Source organism: Lepisosteus platostomus, chromosome 6, assembly GCF_059453375.1.
Source record: "Lepisosteus platostomus isolate fLepPlt1 chromosome 6, fLepPlt1.hap1, whole genome shotgun sequence".
NCBI lineage: Eukaryota > Metazoa > Chordata > Actinopteri > Semionotiformes > Lepisosteidae > Lepisosteus > Lepisosteus platostomus.
Genome location: NC_142616.1, coordinates 3,040,442 through 3,060,824, shown reverse-complemented (window position 1 = coordinate 3,060,824; position 20,383 = coordinate 3,040,442). Strand labels below are relative to the sequence as shown.

The 20,383-nt window shown below is 49.7% G+C and overlaps 1 protein-coding gene across 1 annotated transcript; it reads left to right on the top strand.

Annotated features, from left to right (window-relative positions):
• Positions 1–7,181: 7,181 nt before the first annotated feature.
• LOC148659614 (E3 ubiquitin-protein ligase TRIM39-like) lies at positions 7,182–17,472 on the top strand. Its single transcript, XM_088633865.1, has 9 exons — positions 7,182–7,931; positions 10,936–11,031; positions 11,177–11,410; positions 11,537–11,696; positions 12,018–12,077; positions 12,298–12,308; positions 13,458–13,480; positions 13,855–13,877; positions 16,626–17,472. The coding sequence occupies exons 1-9, from the start codon at positions 7,341–7,343 to the stop codon at positions 17,174–17,176; spliced, it is 1,749 nt and encodes a 582-aa protein (XP_088489991.1). The 5' UTR covers positions 7,182–7,340; the 3' UTR covers positions 17,177–17,472.
• The last annotated feature ends 2,911 nt before the right edge of the window (positions 17,473–20,383 follow it).

Genomic DNA, 20,383 nt, shown 5'->3' with positions numbered 1-20,383 from the left:
CCACCCCATGAGCCGGGCTGTGGGGGTTGTTGGGAGGGATACCCGGTTTCTAATGTACAAGCATGACCCTCTGGCGAGGGTCATGGGTCTCAGATCAGGTGGCGGAAGTGTAAAATCGCCCCATCCTGTCAATATGACGGGCGGGTTTATCACCAGGCGTGTCTATACACAGAAATCATAGAACACCAGTTCATAGGCGACGTCTAGGCGCCGCTTCTGCGTTGCGTGCCTTTCAAAGGCGTGGATGGCGAATTCGTCACGGTCTTGCATGACAAGCCCCACTGCGTGCTGGTGAGCATCGATCAGTTTAAAACACCATCGCTCTCGAAATAAAGACGGATCGAAACGAGCAGGTGTCATTTCATCTGAAAGCATGACGGTCTCTCTCTCCGTACCCCCCTCTCTCTCTAACCCTGTGTGTGTGTGTAGCACTCTAACCCGTCCCTGTGTGTGTGTGTGTGTGTGTGTGCGTTAGTGTAGGTGCAGGCCAAAATGGCAGTCAGCAGGAGCGTTCCCTCAAACCCCCTTCGCCTGTGAACACGACACCGTGTGTCTTCCTGTCTCTCTCTGTTCACGGGCGGGCCAATCCCCAAGCAGCCTCTTCAGCCCAACTTCCGGAGCGGAGAGCTCTCCCCTGGCGGACACAGCCGGGAAGCGTCTGGGAGACGAGCCCCTGCCGGAGCACCGCGGGGAGCACGCCGGGGGGGGGGACACTGCTCGCTTTCCCCCTCAGCGCCGGACCAGGAGGGCACAGGGCATCATCCCCTGATCGAAACGGGGTCACCCGAGCGCTGGGACGCCGCAGGCCTCGCGCAGGCCTTACACGCCACAGTCGGGTTCGAGCGCCGGGAAGCTGCCCCCCCACCCCCCTGCAGACAGCACAAACGAAGAAACCCCCCCCCTCCTTCGTCAGCGCTGCGCTCGTGTGCCGTTGAAGGTGGCGTCGGCGCTGCTGTCGTTCCCCAGATGTAGCGCCTTGTCGTTTCGGGGTCGTGACGTCACTCAGCCCCCCCACAACCTCATAGGGGAACCGGACCGGTCTCACTCGTCAGTGCCAGGTCAGACGTCAATCGTTAGACGTTATATCTCGGGAAAGAGAGCAGCAGGGAAGTTACTTTCACCGGCACAAGCGCAGCGCTCGCGCACGAGACCGCTGTGGCTTCCCCGCCGCGTCTTCAGCGCGTTGGCAGGTGGCGCAGGCTGCCTTTTCATCCACACACTCGCAGGTCGACCCCTCGTCAAGGGGAGATCTGCCCTCTAGCTCAGCTGGCTGGGTCCCTGTGGAGCGACGCCGGAGGTCCGGGTTCGAGTCCGCAGCGGTGGGGGGACCGACAGAGATTGAACAGAATAAACCCAGACAGAGCTCAGTGTGAACAGAGTCCGTTACAGTACATTAACAGTACATTCACAGAGCTGCGATGTGTCCAGGGTGTCCCAGGAGTGCGGTGTGCCGAATACAGTGACAGCTGTGTGTCTGGGGAGCCAGGACAGGTGATCTGCTGAAGCCCGTGTAGCCGGTACAGGTGATCTGCTGAAGCCCGTGTAGCCGGTTCAGGAGATCTGCTGAAGAATACGTTTACACGCCAAATCCTCGAAACACGCTTCGCCACAACACTCCCAGCCTCGTTTGTCGTGAGCGTGAGGGGTGAGGAAGAGTGTGACCATCCACCTCTTTTCAGCCTGTACTACAGTGACTGTTCGCTCATCTGCCTGCCCTGCTCAGCAGCAGTGTCAACGGACAATTCAAGCGCGTTACTGGACTTTGACATTAGTGCCACAATCGCAGAGCCTCTAGCTCATTTCACACTTCCTGTTTACTCCCTTGTCTCTGTCAACAAGGTAAAATCACTTCAGAAGAAGAACGTGGTCAGTCACAGCGAAGTGTTGTGTAGAGAGAGAGAAACACAACTCCGAATGTGGAGATCTCTGTGAAACCCAGCGCCTTTCCCACCGCGGGGTAGAGGTAACCCACAGATCTGTGCGAGAGGCTGCTCTCCGATCCGCCTGGTGGCGTCTTCCCCGCGCGCACGGATCAAGGACTCGAGTGGCCCCCCGTCACGACCCGCCCGCGAGCACGCAAGCGCTCCGCCATGCCCACGAGCTCCAGTCACGCTGAACGGCCCCCGCACCCTGTTCACCCCCCCTCTCTCTCCCTGAGCTCTGAAACCAGTTACTCGTCTCTTCTATCGGCTGGATTACCTTTCAGCTGCCGACTCCTCGCCCTCGTTTCAGAGCCCGGCTGCTCCTCTCGTTCTTGGCCCCACACTGTTCTGGGACCCAGTCGGTCTCCCGCCCAGACTCCACCGGGGTGAGCCCCGCACCGGGTCCCGCCTCCTGACCCCACCTCCCCCGATCGAGAGACGAGTTTTCTTCGACACGGGCGGGAGCGTCGTCCGGGGTGCGCGTCCCCGTTTCCTGCGCGTCCGTGTGTGAGATTGTGGGGGTCTCCACAGGCGGCCTGTCGCACAGGTGCGTGTCAGGGGTGTCGATGAGGGCGTTACACCGCTGGCACAGCTTCTCTTCACGGCGTGTGATGATTTGCGAGGTTATAAACCCCCCATTTCTCACAGCGACCGACACCCGCCGCCGCCTTCTGAACGAGACCCGAGACCTCGCGCACAGGGCGGTTCTGAACGTCTGCCTCCGTGCCGCAACATGCGGGACCGAAAACACGTTTGACGGGCTTTAACGCCGGCGCGCTGCCGTGGCGATCCGCGGCGTGGCCGTGACTGCGAAGATCCGCGGATCGATGACAACAGCTCGACTGTTTAAAAAGATGAGCCATGACCTTCCCGCAGTAGAACAAACAGCGGTTTAGATTCTGACGGCGGGGGACCCGGCGTGAAATATTTCCACTCGCCCCGCTTCACGGGACAGAATTTGAACGAGCTCCTCTAAGGGCTTTTTATTAAAGAAAAAAGCTGCAGCGTCTGACAAGCTCGTCTCCCGATCCTCTGAGCGACCCGACTCGCTGCGTGTCGGCTCAGCCCCCTGTCGCCACAGCCAGTGTCCACCAGGCCGCGCACACGACCTGGCGAAACACAGAGGACCGTCGACAAGGTGCGCTTTTCCCCCGCTCAGTGACCCTCCTGTACAACAGGGATCGAGACCTCCTGCCGTCACCGTTCCGGACCGCCCGTCAGAGATCCGGCCAACGAACCCACTCGCGGGAGCCGGAGGAGTGACCCTGTAGGAGATCTGCACCGCCAAACAAGCCCACGTCCACAGGGGAAGCCAGTGACCCCCCAAACCAGGGAGAGAGGAACCGAAGCCAAGCCGTGATCCTGAAGCCGTGGTCGAGGGAGAGAACCAAGAGTCCGTAACCACAAAGCAGCAGAGAGGAATAAGGCATTTTTTTTATTAATATACAAGAATAACAAGTCACGACAAAAAAATCAATCACGTTGCAGAGCGCAGTCCATCCTTATCCTAAACCAAAAAGGGTTTTCCCCCGCTCCTCGGCAGCACGGTAGCCCTGCTGGCTGTACTCGTATGTACTCATGGAGCTGGTGGCTGAGAGGAGAATGCTGACCAAGCTCACAGCCATCATGAACGACGCCTCTCCTCCGCTTCATGGGACTGTTACTGGGCAGCGGAGCACCTTTAGCACCAGACTGCTCCAGCTGCGGTGTTCAAGGGAACGTTTCCGGAGGTCTCTCCTCCCGGCGGCTGTCAGGGTGTAGAACGCTGCCCCAGGCGAGGACTGTCAGCCCTTCATCTGCTTGTCTATGGACAGCATGGTGCTCCATTGGACTTTTTGGACACTCAATCTGTATAAACCTATGCACATTTCTCACATATGTTATTGTTTTTACAGTGATTATGATCATCACATTTTGCACACACCTATGTATTTATTCATTTTTATTTATTTTGTTGTCTTTTGTTTTATAACTATTCCGATGTCTGTTTTTGCTTGTCTTGGGCTGGCCTGCTGTAACGCATCAATGTCCCTACGGGATCAATAAAGTCTCCTCTATCTATCTATCTCGGCCGCCTGCGCGATTCACCCCTCCCACGGCCGCTGGGACGAGGAACTAGGCGTAGCGCGACAGAGCGGCTCACACCGAGGACCGGCACTGAGCGGGGAGGGAGGGGGAACCGTGCTGGAGGACCAGGCGGGCCGGGGGTGTGGTGGGGGAGACGCGCTCTGAGACGCGGTCTCGCTGGACTCGGGCTTCTGCCTCTTCCGCTGCCGTGCCTGCCCGTCGGGGGGGTGTCGTCTGTGAGGACCCCTGTGCGGCTCTGTAAGGGGGCCGAGGTGTGGCTGAAAGTATCGGCGGTGTTTCAATTCCCCGGGTCGCCGTCTGGGCGAGAACAGCGGGTTATTAAACCGGCCGGAAGACAAACGCAGCTGAACGAAATCGCTCGGCGACAGCTCGGCGGATGATCTCCGGGCGGCCCCATGCGCAGCGTCCATCGCCTGTACCTGCGGGTCAATCTGTCCTCAGATCCAGACTGAAGACCCATGACCACAGCCTCGCCTCCTCACACCTGACATCATAGCCTGCTGCAGCCATGGCTGCTGGTGCTGCTGTACAGGCCATTGTGTGTCTCTGTGTTGGCCCACCAGGCAGATACATCTGTTCTGACCAGACTATCCTATTCTCCTCCCCACGTCTGGATGTCACCCAGGCTGGGCACCATCTGAGCTGGATGCTGCATCACTGCCATGGATCCAAGAGGGACATCGTGGATATAGCTGTCGTTTAGGAGGATTTACTGGGCCACAGAGATCTGCATGGAGTACTGACACACAGAAGACATGATGGCTGGATTAATACCCTCATTCATTTTTTCTTTTTTAATTCTATAATGTTAACATGCCCAAAGGGGTTGGGCAGCCAGTTGACCTTGGACCCCCAGAGGATTTTTTTTCTCCATACTGAGGGGTTTGTGGTTCCTCTCTTCCGTTGTCTCCTGGTCTTTTCTGTCCTGTGTTCACAACTTGAGGGTCACTTGCTATGTTAAGCACCTGGGGGCAACCTTGTTGTGAAAGGCACTATATAAAAATACCTTGAAATGAATGGACTATTCTGTCAAGATGAACAACACGAGTGCTTGTGCCTAGTGCTCTGCTGCTCTAAAATGATAGATTATACGGTCGCATCGCCACCGCCGCCGCCGCCAACCTGATTCTCTCAAAGTTATCGCTCTCAGGCTCTACTGCAGCACCCCTGAGCATTACATGATTAAGCGGTGCGGACGTCATCTCTATTTAATTTCGTTTAAACTCGTTTGAATCATTCTGAATTGATTTCGTCATGTGTACCTGTTCTTTTTATCTCGAAATGTTAGATGTACTCTGGTTTGGATTGTATTTCTTTTGTTATCGTTTATGCAGAAAGTTAAGAAAAAGAACGTTAGTGGTGGTGGTGGTGGCGAGGGCGCAGACCCCCCTGAACCCCGAAAACGCTACATCATTATATGGCTCTGCGGCTCAGGACCTACGCCTCCTTCAGGTGTGAAGTTCACAGCTGATAAAAGGAAGAGGAGATGTTACCTGTGGAAATTCCTTAACTTCCTTCATGTTGTCCTCAAAGACAAACTGCAGGCAGCACAGATAAAAAGACCATTACCTTTGCTGACCACCCTGTCTTTCTCACACCTGAAGATGCTCCACAACCGGGGCTGGAGGAAAACAGGGGTGTTTGGGGGAGGTGTGTCCAAGGCAAACTGTCCAAGGGAGTCCGAGGTGAATCCATGAGTGTAGCAATAGTCCAAGACCGGGTGATCCATCCTGACAGACGAGCAGAGTTACAAGCCGGAGCGGGATCTGGCGGAGGGTCGGGGGAATAAAAGGGGGTCACGGGGCCAGACGCTCCCTCATCCCGGACCCAGAAGATCAGGACACCGTGATGAAGCCTGTGCCGCTGAGTCGCTCCTGGGCTTCCGGGTGTCCATCTTCCACAGCTGAGCCCAGATTGGCAGGAACGCCTGGCTTGTATAGCAGGGGGGGCAGGAACCGGAGGCAGGTGCAGGAGATCAACACTAAACTAGGAAGGGCTGGAGCCTCCTTAAGAGGAGGGGTTTACGAGCGTGACAGGTGTTTGTATTAAGGATTCCATTTGCTTGGGGTTCTCTTCCTAAAAGAGGGAACTTGCTTGTGTTTTAGGATGCCTTTGTTGTAAAAGACTTGAGGAAAAAATCCTGGCTTTTCTCAGGAGTACAGCCTTGAGATTCCAGTTGGTTGTGACCAGACGACCTCTGAAAACGTCACACTGAACACCAGTGAATCTCAGCTGCAGGAGATACAGGAGAGACTTACTGTATCCAGGCTGATTAACTTCTCAGGGGTGTTGACAAGAAAGTGGGTTTCCATCACAGCACAGGAGTACTGCTTTACACAAACAGTGGTGGGAGTGTGAAACAGGTTCCACAACCCCTTAGAGTAACATGAGATGAGATGGTCAGACTAATGAGTTTCTAGTAATTATCAGACACGCGGGGTGTTGTCAGTCCCTGTGGAAGGAAGAAGAGCTGCTGCACACAGAGATCAGGGGCTCGCTGTTGCGCTGGGTGGATGGAGATCACAATCACACCCACATGACACTGCCCTGTCCATCTGCTCCTCCAGCGTCTCTCGGGGGAGAGATGGGCTCGTGACTCTCTGCAGCGCTCCGCAGGTCTGTGTGGCTCACAGGGGGGTCACTGCGCAGGTGAAGCACGAAGCCCTGGACGTACCCTGCTGGCCCACACGCTGCAGGGCAGAGCCAGAGAGCAGGCTGGGCTCACTGGCCTGGAGAGAGAGACACAGCAGGCTGGACTGCTCGCAGTAAGAGCTCACACCCGGACAGTGAAATCCTCTGCACCATGTGGAGCTGTGACACCCCTCTGTCAAAACACAGCTGGAGGAGATCCTGGAGCCAAATAACTCCCAACGATTAAACAGCTGGATGGGCCAGCTGGCCTCCTCTTGTCTGTCACCATCATGCTCTGATCTTCTCATGCTGTGTGAGCGAGTTAGTATTTTATTGTTTTGATTATTGGGAACACAAACAACTGGATTGACTTCACCTGAGCAGCTACTGACATCAATGTTTATTAAAAAAACTTCTTTCTGTCAGTCCGAAATGTCACAGTAAGTAACATCTCTTACAACCCCACACCTTCCCCAAACAACAACCACCAAAGCCGTTTCATAACTGCAGTTCTCAACCACTCCCCCTGACAACCCTAATCACACCCCTAACAACCACACCCCCTAATAATCACACCCCTGCAGCTCTGTGCAGATCCAGGAAGTGAAACTCAGAGATCAGTTTCGTTTCACTAGAAACAGCCTCACTGCAGCTACGTCTCTACTGCTCCTCTCTGTGCAGCTTTTACTTCTCAGAAAAATGGCAGAAGGCACTTTTCCATTTTCTCAGGACCAGTTCAGCTGCTCAGTGTGTCTGGATTTGCTGAAGGATCCAGTGACTCTGCTCTGTGGACACAGTTACTGTAAAGGCTCTATTAAGAACTGCTGGGATCAGGAAGATCAGACTGGGATCTACAGCTGCTCCCAGTGCAGACAGACCTTCACCCCAAGACCTGATCTTCACAGAAACACCATCCTGGCTGAAGTGGTGGAGAAACTTAAGAAGACAGGGCTCAGTGATCCTCCTCCTGCTCACAGTCCTGCTGGCCCTGGAGATGTGCTGTGTGATGTCTGCACTGGGAGACAGAGGGGAGCTGTGAAATCCTGTCTGGTGTGTCTGGCCTCTTACTGTCAGACTCACCTCAATCTACACAATGAGCTTCACCCTGGACACAGACAGGAGCTGGCTGATGCCACAGGACAACTGCAGGAGAAGATCTGCTCCACTCATGACAAACTGCTGGAGTTCTATTGCCGTACTGATGAGAAGTGTGTTTGTTATCTTTGTGTAATGGATGAACACAGAGGCCATGATACTGTCTCAGCTGCAGCAGGATGGACTGAGAAACAGGTGAAGACTTTGTGTCTGTTCATAAAGTGTCTAGTACAAAATGTAAAAAGGATATTTAGGATATTTGGTGCTCTAAGTGATCTCTGGACTGTATTTACTGTATCTGTAATGCTGGATTTCCACTGCTGAGTCCTGCTCATGTACTCAGCTGTGATCCACACTTTTTGTGTCTCGGACGTGTCTCCTGTTCTTCTATCTGTTGTTCATTATCTCCTCCTCCTCACCTTCACTGTTTCTCTCTTTACTGTCCTCATGAAGCACCAGTGAAGCTGTACAACTGCACACAGCACACTCAACACCTCTAGAACAGACTGCACCCTCATTAATGCACACCACATTCAACACCTCTAGAACAGACTGCACCCTCATTAATGCACAACACACTCAACACCTCTAGAACAGACTGCACCCTCATTAATGCACAGCATACTCAACACCTCTAGAACAGACTGCACCCTCATTAATGCACAGCATACTCAACACCTCTAGAACAGACTGCACCCTCATTAATGCACAGCATACTCAACACCTCTAGAACAGATTGCACCCTCATTAATGCACAGCATACTCAACACCTCTAGATCAGACTGCACCCTCATTAATTAAGTCCTGCTTTAATTTCAGCACAATAGTATTATTATTTATAATAATAAACTCTATTTTTATATGATAGATTTAAAATGGCTTCTCAAAGCACTTTACAGAACACAAAAGGTAGAAGGTAGAAGGGGGTTTTGGAAAACAGTATAAAAGCAAAGAAGCAGAAACAGACCCAGTTAAATTAAAACCCTTCTGAAACAGAAGATTGTGAGTCTGGATTTGAAAGAGCTCAGGGAAGGTGGCTCTATGACATCCACAGGGATAGAATTCCAGAGCTCTGGGCTGCAGCAGGAGAAGCCCTTTCACCCAGAGTGCTGGCTTGGGGGACAGACAGGAGACCAGAATTAGAAGAGTGAAGGTTGTGAGGTGGGGAGTAGGATGATAGTAACTCTGACAGGTACTGAGGTGTCGAGCCATGCAGAGACTTTTAGGGGATCATGAGGACTTTGAAGTCAACATGAAACCTGATAGGAAGCCAGTGCAGGGACTTCAGGACAGGAGTTATGTGATCACTTGCACTAGACCTGGTCAGAATTCTGGCTGTCATATTCTGGACATACTGAAGTTTGTTCAGTGTGGGTTTAGATACCCCAGCGAGTGGAGCGTTACTGTAGTCAATATGAGTAAAGATGAAAGAGTTCACCAGCTTTTCAGCAACAATTAGATATAACATAGGATGCAGCCTGGCAGTATTTCTGAGGTGGAAGAATGATGTTTTGATAATTTGTTGAATATGTCATCCAGGATCAAATATCACCCCCAAGTTCAATTTTGACTGTGACTCCAGTACAGTGTCATCCACAGATAAGGATACTGCATTGGTGTGCCAAGAAGCATGACTTCTGTCTTGTAGCAGTTTAAATGAAGGAAATTGTGAGTCATCCATGTGTTTATGTCAGAGAAGCAATTAGAGCAGAGACATGTCAGTGTCAATTTAGTATGGACATACTGTACTGCAGATTTGAGTATCATCAGAACTCATACATGCTGAAGGGTAGGGGCCCAGTGTCAACCCCTGAGGAAGACCAGACTTAATGAGTCCAATTTCAGAGCTACAATCGCCGAGAGAGACAGAGTGAAAGTGATCAGTGAGGTAAGACTGGAACCATTGAAGAGCAGTGTCAGAAACTCCAAACACAGTCTCAAGACAAGAAAGTGAGAGGTCATGGCTGACAGTGTCGAAAGCAGCACTGAGTTCAGTAAGAATGAGGACAGAAAGAGAACAAGAATCAGAAGCCGTTAGAAGATCGTTTGTGACTTTGACCAGGGCACTTTCTGTGCTGTGAGGTTGTCTGAAACCATATTGGAGTTCAAAGAGGATTATTTAACTGAAATCTAACAGCACACTGTAAACTTTCTGCATGAAAAGGTAATGAAAGGGTATGAAAGTTGGATAGAGGGTGAAAGTTGTTCAGGCTGTCCAGAGCCATGATTCTCTTTCTCACACAGGGGTAACAGCAGCAGCTGTGAAGCCACTGGTACCACATCAGTGCTCAAGGATTCATTTATTATACTGAGGACTATGGGGCAGAAAGCAGAGAAACAGGATTGAAATAAAGTGCTGGGAAGGGGATCTAATAGGCAGGTGGTGGATCTCAGACACATAAACCAGTGAACTGTGGTATAATACCTTCACCTGCTTTATTAAATACAAGACTCACGCTGGGCTCTGCTGGAGTCAATCTGACACAGAACATGTTTCATTTTCTCCTCTGAAATGATCTGAATTTTCCCAGAAGCAGACAGGATGTGAGATGTGGTCGGACACAGGGTCTGCCTGGTCCAGAACCTCATCCAGCGGTCAAGCACGTCAGCCTCAAGGTCTCCTCTGACCACTCAGAGAAACTAGTGGCAACAAGGCTCATCAGCACTGCTGTAGTCCTCTGTTTTGAGATGCCGAGAGCAGTCAGGACACTAGTGTATATTGAGATGAATGAAATCTGAAATCTCTAGATTATGAAGGAACAAGTAATAGGTTTATTCTTCTTCATGTGTGAGAAGGCTTCACAGCCGAAACGTTGTGTTTTCTTTCTTCTTTTTTTCAGTATGGAATAAACCTATTGCTTGTTCCTTTGCAGCCTACGCATGCTGACGCAGCTCCCCACCTGAACTATCTCTAGATGATGTTTTATATATCATTTGAAACACAATTATCTTCTTTTTACATTTCACCTCACATACAGATGTGCAGACCCAGGTGTCAGGTGTCTGCTGCGCTGCACACGCTGCCGGTGTAGATTAGACATGAAACAGGAGCATGTCAGACAGGACCAGGAAACACATCTCGTGTGGACAAGACATCAGGGATACAGAGTGTGGATTTCCCAGGGTGACTCTAAGGGGTGTCTCTGTGATGTGATTCTCTTACAGCAGAAATGTCCTGAGTGTCTCTGTTTCTCCACAGAAGCAGCTGGGGGAGACACAGACACAAACCCAGCAGAGACTCAAGGAGAGAGAGAAGAAGCTGCAGGAGCTGAGACAGGCTGTGGAGTCACTCAGAGTGGGTATTCAGCAGATGAGTGGACACACAGACACACATTTCCACAGCTGGACACTGGACAGTACCCTTTGGAAACAGAGCATACAGCATAATGTAGTTTGAGTGTTTTCCTGTGTAATAATCCAGTGTGTGTCTCCTCCCTCAGAGCTCTGCACGCACAGCAGTACAGGACACTGACAGGATCTTTACTGAGCTGATCCGCTCCATTGAGAGAACACGCTCTGAGGTCACAGAGCTGATCAGAGCTCAAGAGAGGGCTGCAGTGAGTCAGGCTGAAGGACTTCTAGAGCAACTGGAGAAGGAGATCACTGAGCTGAAGGGGAGAGACTCTGAGCTGAACCAGCTCTCACACACAGAGGATCACATCCATTTCCTCCAGGTAACATCACTGCTCTGTGACTCTGCAGTACAGAAGGGTGTCTCTCACACAGAGCTGCTCCTGGCTTCTCCCCAGGAATGTGTGCTGTGTTTGACTGGAAACTCCTCTTTCTCTTCCCTGCTGCAGGGTTTCCAGTCTGTCTGTGTCCCTCCTGGAGCTGGAGACTCACCCAGCATCCCTGTCCATCCACACTTCTCTCCTGAGGCAGTGAGGAGAGCCGTCTCTGGACTGAAAGAGCGACTGGAGGATCTCTGCAAGAAGGAATCAATAAAGATTTCCACAACAGGTTAGTAGAGAAACACACTGATGTCTTTCTGGATAGCTTATATATTTCCTGTTTCTCTCTTATATTGTTAATGGATTTTTTGTGCAGTGACTGTATTTATCAGAGCAGCTTATCAGTCAATGATTCAAATTCTAGGTGAAATGTCTTAAAATCTCCAGTCTCACAAATCTTTATGACAGTAAGTGTGTTGTTATATTGTGCTGTATATAGTTTAACAGGAACGTTTTAATAGGGGCTACAGTCCCAGTACAGTAGAACATGTTATTCCTGATACTCTGTTACTGCAGCCCTGATGAGACATTTCTCTGTGTGTCTCCCCAGTGACTGAAGTCTACAGTCTGCTGACTCCAGAGCCCGGGTCCAGAGCAGAGATTTTACACTGTGAGTCTGTTTTCACAACAGTTCCCCTCTGAAATATACCTGGAGCTCAAACACACAGCAGGAACAGTGATACAGAAACTGATACACACTCTGACACACACACTGATTCACACTCTGATACATGCTGATACACGTCTGAATTCAGAAAGTCAAGCTTGCAGACAGTCGCTCTGTGTGGATCAGAGACACACTGTGTCAAACACACAGATGGACACAGAAGTTCCAGTGGGTGTAGTTTATTTAAGAAAATGCACTTTATTACAACAATGTGCAGTGCACAGTGCTTACAGAGAATACAATTCTGACAACAACTCTTCTACAGAATTTAAATAGTCTCAAAAAGAGTGATTGTCCATTCTCAATCATTCTATTTTGCAAGTGGTCAGTGAGGCTGGTTCACACAATAAGAGCCCCTCCAAGCCTCCTGGGTGTTACCACTGGCTGCAGTCCTGGCTCTGAACCTGCGATTGTCCATTTCTCAAAAGGAGCACTAAAGAACAGGTTTTCTGGGTTTTCTTCAGCCCTCAGTACTGTCCAGTGCTCTTTTGCTCTGATGAAACAGTTCAGCAGTTCAGGAGTCGTATAGAAACCAATGTCCTCAGGCAGCGGACGTGGGGCGACCTGGTGCTGGGCGGGTCTCAGGACATCCGAACGTCAATGCTGAGCCAAGGGGAATGAAAGACCTGGACATATATATCCCCAGAGACAGAGACACCGGAAGGATAGCAAAGCACAAGGAACTGGGGACAGGACAGAGTAGGAGCGCCCTTTGGCTGCAGAGGGCATGACACCTCTCTGGTCACCAGCTCTGGTGCACAGTCATCCAGCTGAGGGCCTTCAGCTTGTTGTCTAGTCCTCTGGGTTGAGTCTTTACCCAGGTCTCCCATGGGATCGTCAGCCCCTTCCCGGTGACCTGTAGGATCATCTGTCTCTCCCTGGTGACTAGTTCCTCCTTCCTCTTCCTTGTATAGTGCCTTTTGTTGGTGCAGAGCTCTGGATGTCTCACGGCCTCATACCTCTTAGTAGGTCTTCGGTCAGTTTTATGCTTTAGGACTAAATTTGACACCGGATCAGATGCTTCACTGGGAGGGAGAACCACAGCCTGACAAAGTACTGAGAATTGTGACTGATGGGGTCCAGCCCCTAGTGACAGAGGTTGCAGAAGAAGATGCAGTGGAGTTTCAGGGGGAAATTCGGCACATCTCTCCCCCTTCCTCACTGTCTGGCACATCTGGTTACTTGTGATGTACTCGTACCTGTTCCACCCTCCCTTGCAGAGCTTGTCTGAGTCTGGCTGACAGAGGGTACACCACGACCAAGGTCAGCTTAAGCCAGCAGGATGTTTGCCTTCAGCACCCTCACTTTCCCCATGAGAGTCAGCGTGCAAGTCTTCCACAGGCCCAGTTACACGTTGACCTTGACGGTCCTCTCTGTCCAGTTTATGTTCTTGTTGTCCTGGCTCTGGAATGAAACCACCAGTATCATTAGGGGCTCCATGCAAAGCTTGAGACCTTCTGGCGGCATGTTCCTTTCCCTCCAGTGTCCAAAGAGTGGGCTGCTCCCTGACCTGCAGCCCACTCTGCAACCCCCAGTCTGAAATCAGGAACAGCGTCATGTGTACTGGGAGATCTTGAGGACTTCCCCTGTGCCTCTGCCTACAGCTCTGTAATGAGAACATAGAGAAGAGGTGAATGAGGACACCCTTGTCCTACTCCAGATTCCTGGGGGATGAAATCCCAAAGATGTCTGTTCATGTTGACCCTACTACCCACTTCAGAGTACAGTATCTCTGTCCAGCAGCTGAAACTTTCCAGCTGACTTATCACCCTCCCACCCCACATATCTGGTGGCTGTTGATGAAGTGGTGCAGGGTGGTCCTCAATCTAATGGCCAGTAGCTTGGACACGATCTTGATGTCCATGCAGAGCATCTTTTGAACCCCTCCTGAAGTGCTGAGAGATGACACCTTCCCTCATCCTGTGTCCAAGCTTTTTGCTGATGGAAGAGCTCTTGTTCCACCTCCACCAGGTCTGCCACTGGGGTGTCCCAGAAGCAGGTGTAGAATTCCTTGGGAAGTCCGTCTTGCCACAGCCCTTTGCCATTCTCCATCTGTCAGAATGTGTCAGAGTCTGAGACCCTGGATTTGTGAATAACTGGAATATTCAGGAGCAGAGCCAGTCTCACAATAATGATGGTATGATGACAGTGCTCTTCCCCTGCAGCTTCACAGACACACAGCCTCTTGTGAGCGGCAGCAGTGGGACTCTGGTACAGGGGCTCCTCTGGGGCCTGTAGGCCTCTCTCTTGTCTGAGAAATGGCTTCTTCTCTTCACACATCAACCAGGCTGATGGGTCAGCAGGAAGAAACAGTCAGGACTTGATCTGTCTGAACAAACAGAGCGATAGGAAAACCCAACATCATTTGTTCTTGATATCCTGCCAAAATAAGAATGTCTTAGGTTATTGTTGGTCAGTCACTAAATCTTTAAGCACAAAAACCTCAAACGCTTTTAGACTACAGTCTGCAGACATCAAATACACTTGAACTGGGAATTACACAGTACAATGCAGGAGAGGTATAAGTTGAAGGGGGAAGAAACAGTATTTCTGTGTATTTTGCGCAGATGACTGTGAAGAGATAGGGGAATGACAGACAAAAAGAAAAAGAATTCAGGACGACACACAACCCGTTACACAGTTTGTTCATTGCTGGCTTGCTGTTTACTGGGACCAACAGTAACAACCTAACCCTAACCCTAACCCTAACCCCAACCCCAACAGCAGGTATAAGTCATCGTAAATGTATTCTGTTCAGTGTTGAAAGAGTGAGCAAACACTCTGTACAGGACATGTTTCTGCAGTTTCACATCAAGAAGAACAGATGTTTGGAAAGCTGTGTCAATTCTACTTGTCACAGAAATGGTAAAAATGACACATGTTTAAGATCAAGATCTCTTTATTTGCCATATACAATCTCTTGCATTAGGAATTCATCTTTTCACATACAGTACCCCAGCTTGCTCTCCATGAGACACAGACACACAGACAGAGAGAAGCTTGGGGTCACAGTACAGCCTGTTTTCCTCAGAGCAGCTCAGACATGTCAGGGTCAGGTGCTCATGGTTAGCTTAAGAGGGGTATTTACTGGGGCTGTAGGGCTCCTCTTACTGGCCAGGGGTAATAACTTTGGGGTCTTTCTCTTCAGCCCAGCTGGTGTTCTCACATGGTCCTGGTCATTAAGAGACCCAGTGGTGTGTTTCACTAAGAATGACACTGGAGTGTCAATATTATTTCACTAGTCCCACCAGAGTGAGTGTGTATTGGGGTGTTTGCCTGCGATATTGGGGACCTCGTTTCAAACAGGAGTGATCTAGAGGGTGTCTGTGTTTCCAGACTGATAGACTCTCCTTTGGAGTAAGTCAGTGTTTGACACTGTGTCCTGTTCTACACAGAATAAGTGTGAAATTTCAGTGGAAGATGTTGTCATGATGGCTTCAGAGTTGCAGTGTCCAGAAGAGGGCGACCTCTCTCATCACTGAAATAAAGGCGCTTTGAGCCCAGAAATGAATTCAGGTATTAATAATAATTGCTTACACTTATATAGCGCTTTACAGGTAATGGGGACTCCCCTCCACCACCACCAGTGTGTAGCCCCACCTGGTTGATGCGACTGCAGCCATAGTGTGCCAGAACACTCCCCACACACCAGCTCTCAGTGGGGAGGAGAGCAGAGTGATGAAGCCAGTTCAGAGAGGGGGGTTATTAGGAGGGCATGATGGGTAAAAGCGAGGGGGAAATGTGGCCAGGACACCAGGGTTACACCCCTACTCCTACTCCTACTCCTACTGTGCGGACAGTGAGCGCGAGCAGTCTGAAGTCAGTATGAGCGCCTCTGTTTCTCTCGTCTTTCTCTCCGGGTTTCTGGATGTGTTATTTCTGCTTTAAATTGAATACTTTGGATATTTCTTCGCATTTTCAAAGTAAGTGTTAAGGCTTTATTATATTTCAGTAAGACTTTGCTTTTTCCATTATATTTTATTTCTGTAAAAACGAGCATTATGCAGTCTTTGAATTCAGCACTTTTTTATTCTGCGTCGTCAGGAAAATGGTCTCAGAGAAGATGAACGAGCTGATGAACTGGGATTTGAAATAAACCGGTTTAACAGACAGGCTGTCCAGTTTCTTACAGTATACAGGTCGTTGTGGTGGGTTGTGAAGTGTTTGAAAGCGAGTGGTCGGGCTGTAGTTTCTCCTGCAGTCCGGTCGGTCCTGTGTTTATTAATAATGTCGTTTAAAAAAATAAAGTTTAATCGCTGTGAAAACAAGTGTTTAATGTTTGTATTTAGAGGATATTGGGATCACTCCCATGTGTAATACTAGTGAAACAGTGAAGAAGATGTCGTTTCTCTGGAAGGGAAGAGCAGTCATTAGTAATTGACTGGTGTTTCTCTCTCGGTGTGTTTGGGGACAAAGACATTTCACAGTCTGATGGAGTTGAGTTGGACTGTGATCGGCAGGAGCCTGTTGTGATGTTTGTGTTTTATTCCCCAGCTGCTGTGACTCTGGACCCTGATACAGCTCACTGTGGGCTCAGCCTGTCTGAGGATGGGAAGAGAGTGAGACGGGGAGAGGAGGAACAGGATCTCTCTGACAATCCTCACAGATTTGATTACTGGTCCTGTGTCGTGAGCAGGGAGGCCTTCACCTCAGGGAGACACTACTGGGAGGTGGAGGTGAATGACAGCTGGAGAATAGGAGTGACCAGAGAGTCTGCAGAGAGGAAAGGGGGGTTCAGCTTCTCTCCCCAGCAGGGTTACTGGTGTCTGGACTACTACCCTGGTTTCTCTGCTCTCACTGCCCCTGTGACCCGTCTCCCCCTCAGTCTGCGGCCCAGGAAGCTGGGGGTGTGTGTGGATATTGAGGAGAAGAAGGTCTCCTTTTACACAGTGGGGTCCAGAGCTCATGTCTACACTTTCACTGACATGGTCTTCCCTCAGGGGGAGAAGATCTATCCTGTCTTCTGTACTGGGGATTCAGATAAAGACCTTGAGCTGCTGCCTGCTGTCAGTGTGGAGATTAAACCCGTCACTGACTCATGAACACAGGCTGACTCTCTCCCAGCTCTCTGTCCACTGCTCACACTGGGAGACGGGTTTACTGACGGGCAGTGAGGTGAGGTCAGAAATACAGTAGTAATTTTAGAAATTATGATGTTGTGTTGTGTTTAAATGCGTTATATTAATTTTTTTTAAATTAAACGGGGAAAAATAACATGTACGAGAGAGGGAGATATACCTCGCTACCAGCCTGCTGTACTCCTGACTTGTAAATATCTCTGGAAACCCTGCTGTGTTTTTCTTCTAATTTTTGAGAAAATAAACTTTTAAAAATGAAATCCCGTGTGAGTCTCTCCTGCGCGCGCCGGTGATCGTGAAGCTGCCAGATCGGGGAGGGACCCGGTGACGTCACCACAGCCAGGAGGAATAGGGACTGTGACGCAGACAGGAAGTGGATCAGGGTGGTTATGGGAGTTGTAGTTTATCACCAGCGCTGTGTCTGTGAGCAGCTCTAGCCAGTCTAATACCCGGCTCCCTTTAATACAGGGATACATGACTATATTCGGTATTTTATGTTCGTTTGGGGTTTATTTTTACTGTGGTGGTTTATGAGAGACGTTTTATTTGATCTCTGATCGTGATCCAGGGAAAAGTGGATGCTTCTTTCTAGTCTTTTTTTTATTTTATTTCCCAATAAAGTTTGGTATTGGGCCAGTGAAAGCTCCGCTTTCCTTCATATGAAGCCCAAAAGTTTGTTGGTAGCGGCGAGTTTTTTTCTTCACGGACAGAACCTTGGGCTCCGTGTCAGTCTTGTGTTCTGTCCTGCCGTTTGGACATTTCATGTGGACGATTCTCTTTCCAGAGAGGGACTGTGTCGTGAGAGGTAGTTTTAACACACTCCCTTGTGCGCTGGTTAGTGTGGTAATTGTGAGACGCTCCCTAGAGCAAGCGGGTTAGAAGATGGCGACAGACCTGCTGTTCTAGTAAGAAGTGAAGTTAAACTCATTCCTGGTGTTGTGTTCAGCTGTGTTTAATATATATAAACTAACCTGAAACACGAGAGACTGCACCGGGAGATTACTGCACTGCTTCGGCAGTTTGTGTATTCAACATCATTATCTGAGGGATTATTTGTGAAACTTTGGCATGTAGAATATATAAATATATTTCATTTCGATTATTTTAGTTCCTCTGTATTGGAACAAAACGCGCTACAATTCGTTACTTGTTCAACTTTTGTTTTAATCCCAGCCGTGTCCAGACTCTCAGAACAACCTGAGAAACGTCCAGTTCAGGACTCTCAGTACCGCCCTCTCCGACCGCATCTGAAATATTTCACTTTGTTCGCTTCGTGACGCAGCGCTGTACCGCGGGAAAACACTGTTGACAAAATGAGTATCGAACTTCGAGCTGTTCAGTTATTCTCTTAGAAATACATTTTATTATGCACATAAATTAAACCGCTTGACTAAAATGTCTCTATGACTACAATGTGGTAAAAACAATGTTGGTGGTGTTTCATCACCACCATTAACATCTGTGGTGATGAAATGCCTGGAGAAGCTGGTGTTGTCACACATCAACTCCTCCATCACAGAGTCCCTGGACCCCTTGCAGTTCGCCTACCAGAACAACAGATCAGTGGATGATGCTGTCTCCCTGGCTCTGCATACAGCCTCGGAACACCTGGACACTAAGAACTCGTATGTGAGAATGCTGTTTGTGGACTACAGTTCAGCATTCAATTCCATCATACCCAGTCAACTGGTGACAAAGCTCAGGGGATTAGGTCTGTGCACCTCTGTCTGCAACTGGCTGCTGGACTTTCTTATCGAGAGACCACAGGTGGTGCGGATAGGCAATAAAACATCAACACCACTCACCCTGAGCACTGGAACCCCACAAGGCTGCTGTCTGAGTCCAAGGTTGTACTCCCTGTTCACTCACGACTGCACAGCAAGACACAGCAACAACCGCATCATTAAGTTTGCTGATGACACCACTATAATAGGACTGATCAGTGATGATGACGAGTCCACTTACAGGGATGAAGTCGTACAGCTGCTTAGGTGGTGTCATAGCAATAACCTGGACTTGAACGTAAAGAAAACGAAAGAGCTAATAGTGGACTTTCGGAGACACAGGCCACACACTCACAGCCCACTCAGTATTGATGGAACGGAAGTGGAAACAGTCACCAGCTTTAGGTTTTTGGGAATTCACATCTCTAAAGATCTAACCTGGACTGTGAACACTGACTCTATCATGAAGAAGGCTCAGCAGCGCCTTTATTTCTTGAGGTGCCTCAAGCGCTGGGGGATGCCAATACATGTGTTGGTGAACTTCTACCGCTGCACCATCGAGAGCGTCCTCACCAACAGGATCACCGTGTGGTATGGCAACACCTCTTCGCTAGAAAGAAAGGCACTGCAGAGAATGGTCAATATGGCCCAGAAGATCATCGGCTGCGGTCTCACCGAGATTAAACAGCTCTATGAGGACTGCTGCCGTGGTAGAATTCTGGCCATCACAGAGGACAGTCACCACCCCGGGCATGAGCTCTTCACCCCACTGCCCTCAGGCAAGAGATATAAGAGCATACGGACACTGACCACCAGATTCTTCAATAGCTTCTATCCACAAGCAGTGAGACTGGCGAACACAATTAGCCATCCCCCTCGGACCACACCTACACCATCACCATCTACCTCTTTATGATTTCTTATCTGTTGCACATCTCCAGTCACTGTTTACACGTCTGTATTGTTTACATTCAAACTGTCTACATGTTTACTTGCACATTGTCTATTGTTTGTTTGTATATTGTCTTGATGCACTGTTTGCACTTTGTTTTGTTTTTTACACCTGTTTTACAATCGAGAGACTTCCTGTCAGTAAGAATTCCATTGGACCAGTACCGGTTACATATGGCAGTAAAGTTCAAGTTCAAGTTCAAGGTTCTGCTGCAGCACCCCTGACCATCACATCACCTCCTTCCTGCCCCCACATTCTCTTATTCTGCCCCTCAGCAAAAAATGCTTTCGCAAGTTCAAGTCTTGTACTGACGTGCGGACGCTTGGCGTTAGTCGGGGGTCGGTCTTTTCACCACTTCTGAGACCGCGTGTTCAGTCACTTACAGCCACAAAACACCATTGTCGGGTCGCGGAGTCCTGACTTTAGAGCTGTCTCCTCTGTAGAAGTTATGTCCAAACGGGTGGGTTTGGGTGGAAGGGGATGAACCTCTGCAAA

Excerpts from the sequence above, each read along its gene's own strand:
- LOC148659614 (XM_088633865.1), top strand. The coding sequence starts at position 7,341 with ATGGCAGAAGGCACTTTTCCATTTTCTCAGGACCAGTTCAGCTGCTCA. Across the intron at positions 7,932-10,935 it reads CAGGATGGACTGAGAAACAG|AAGCAGCTGGGGGAGACACA; the intron begins GTGAAGACTTTG and ends GTTTCTCCACAG. Across the intron at positions 11,411-11,536 it reads ATCACATCCATTTCCTCCAG|GGTTTCCAGTCTGTCTGTGT; the intron begins GTAACATCACTG and ends TCCCTGCTGCAG.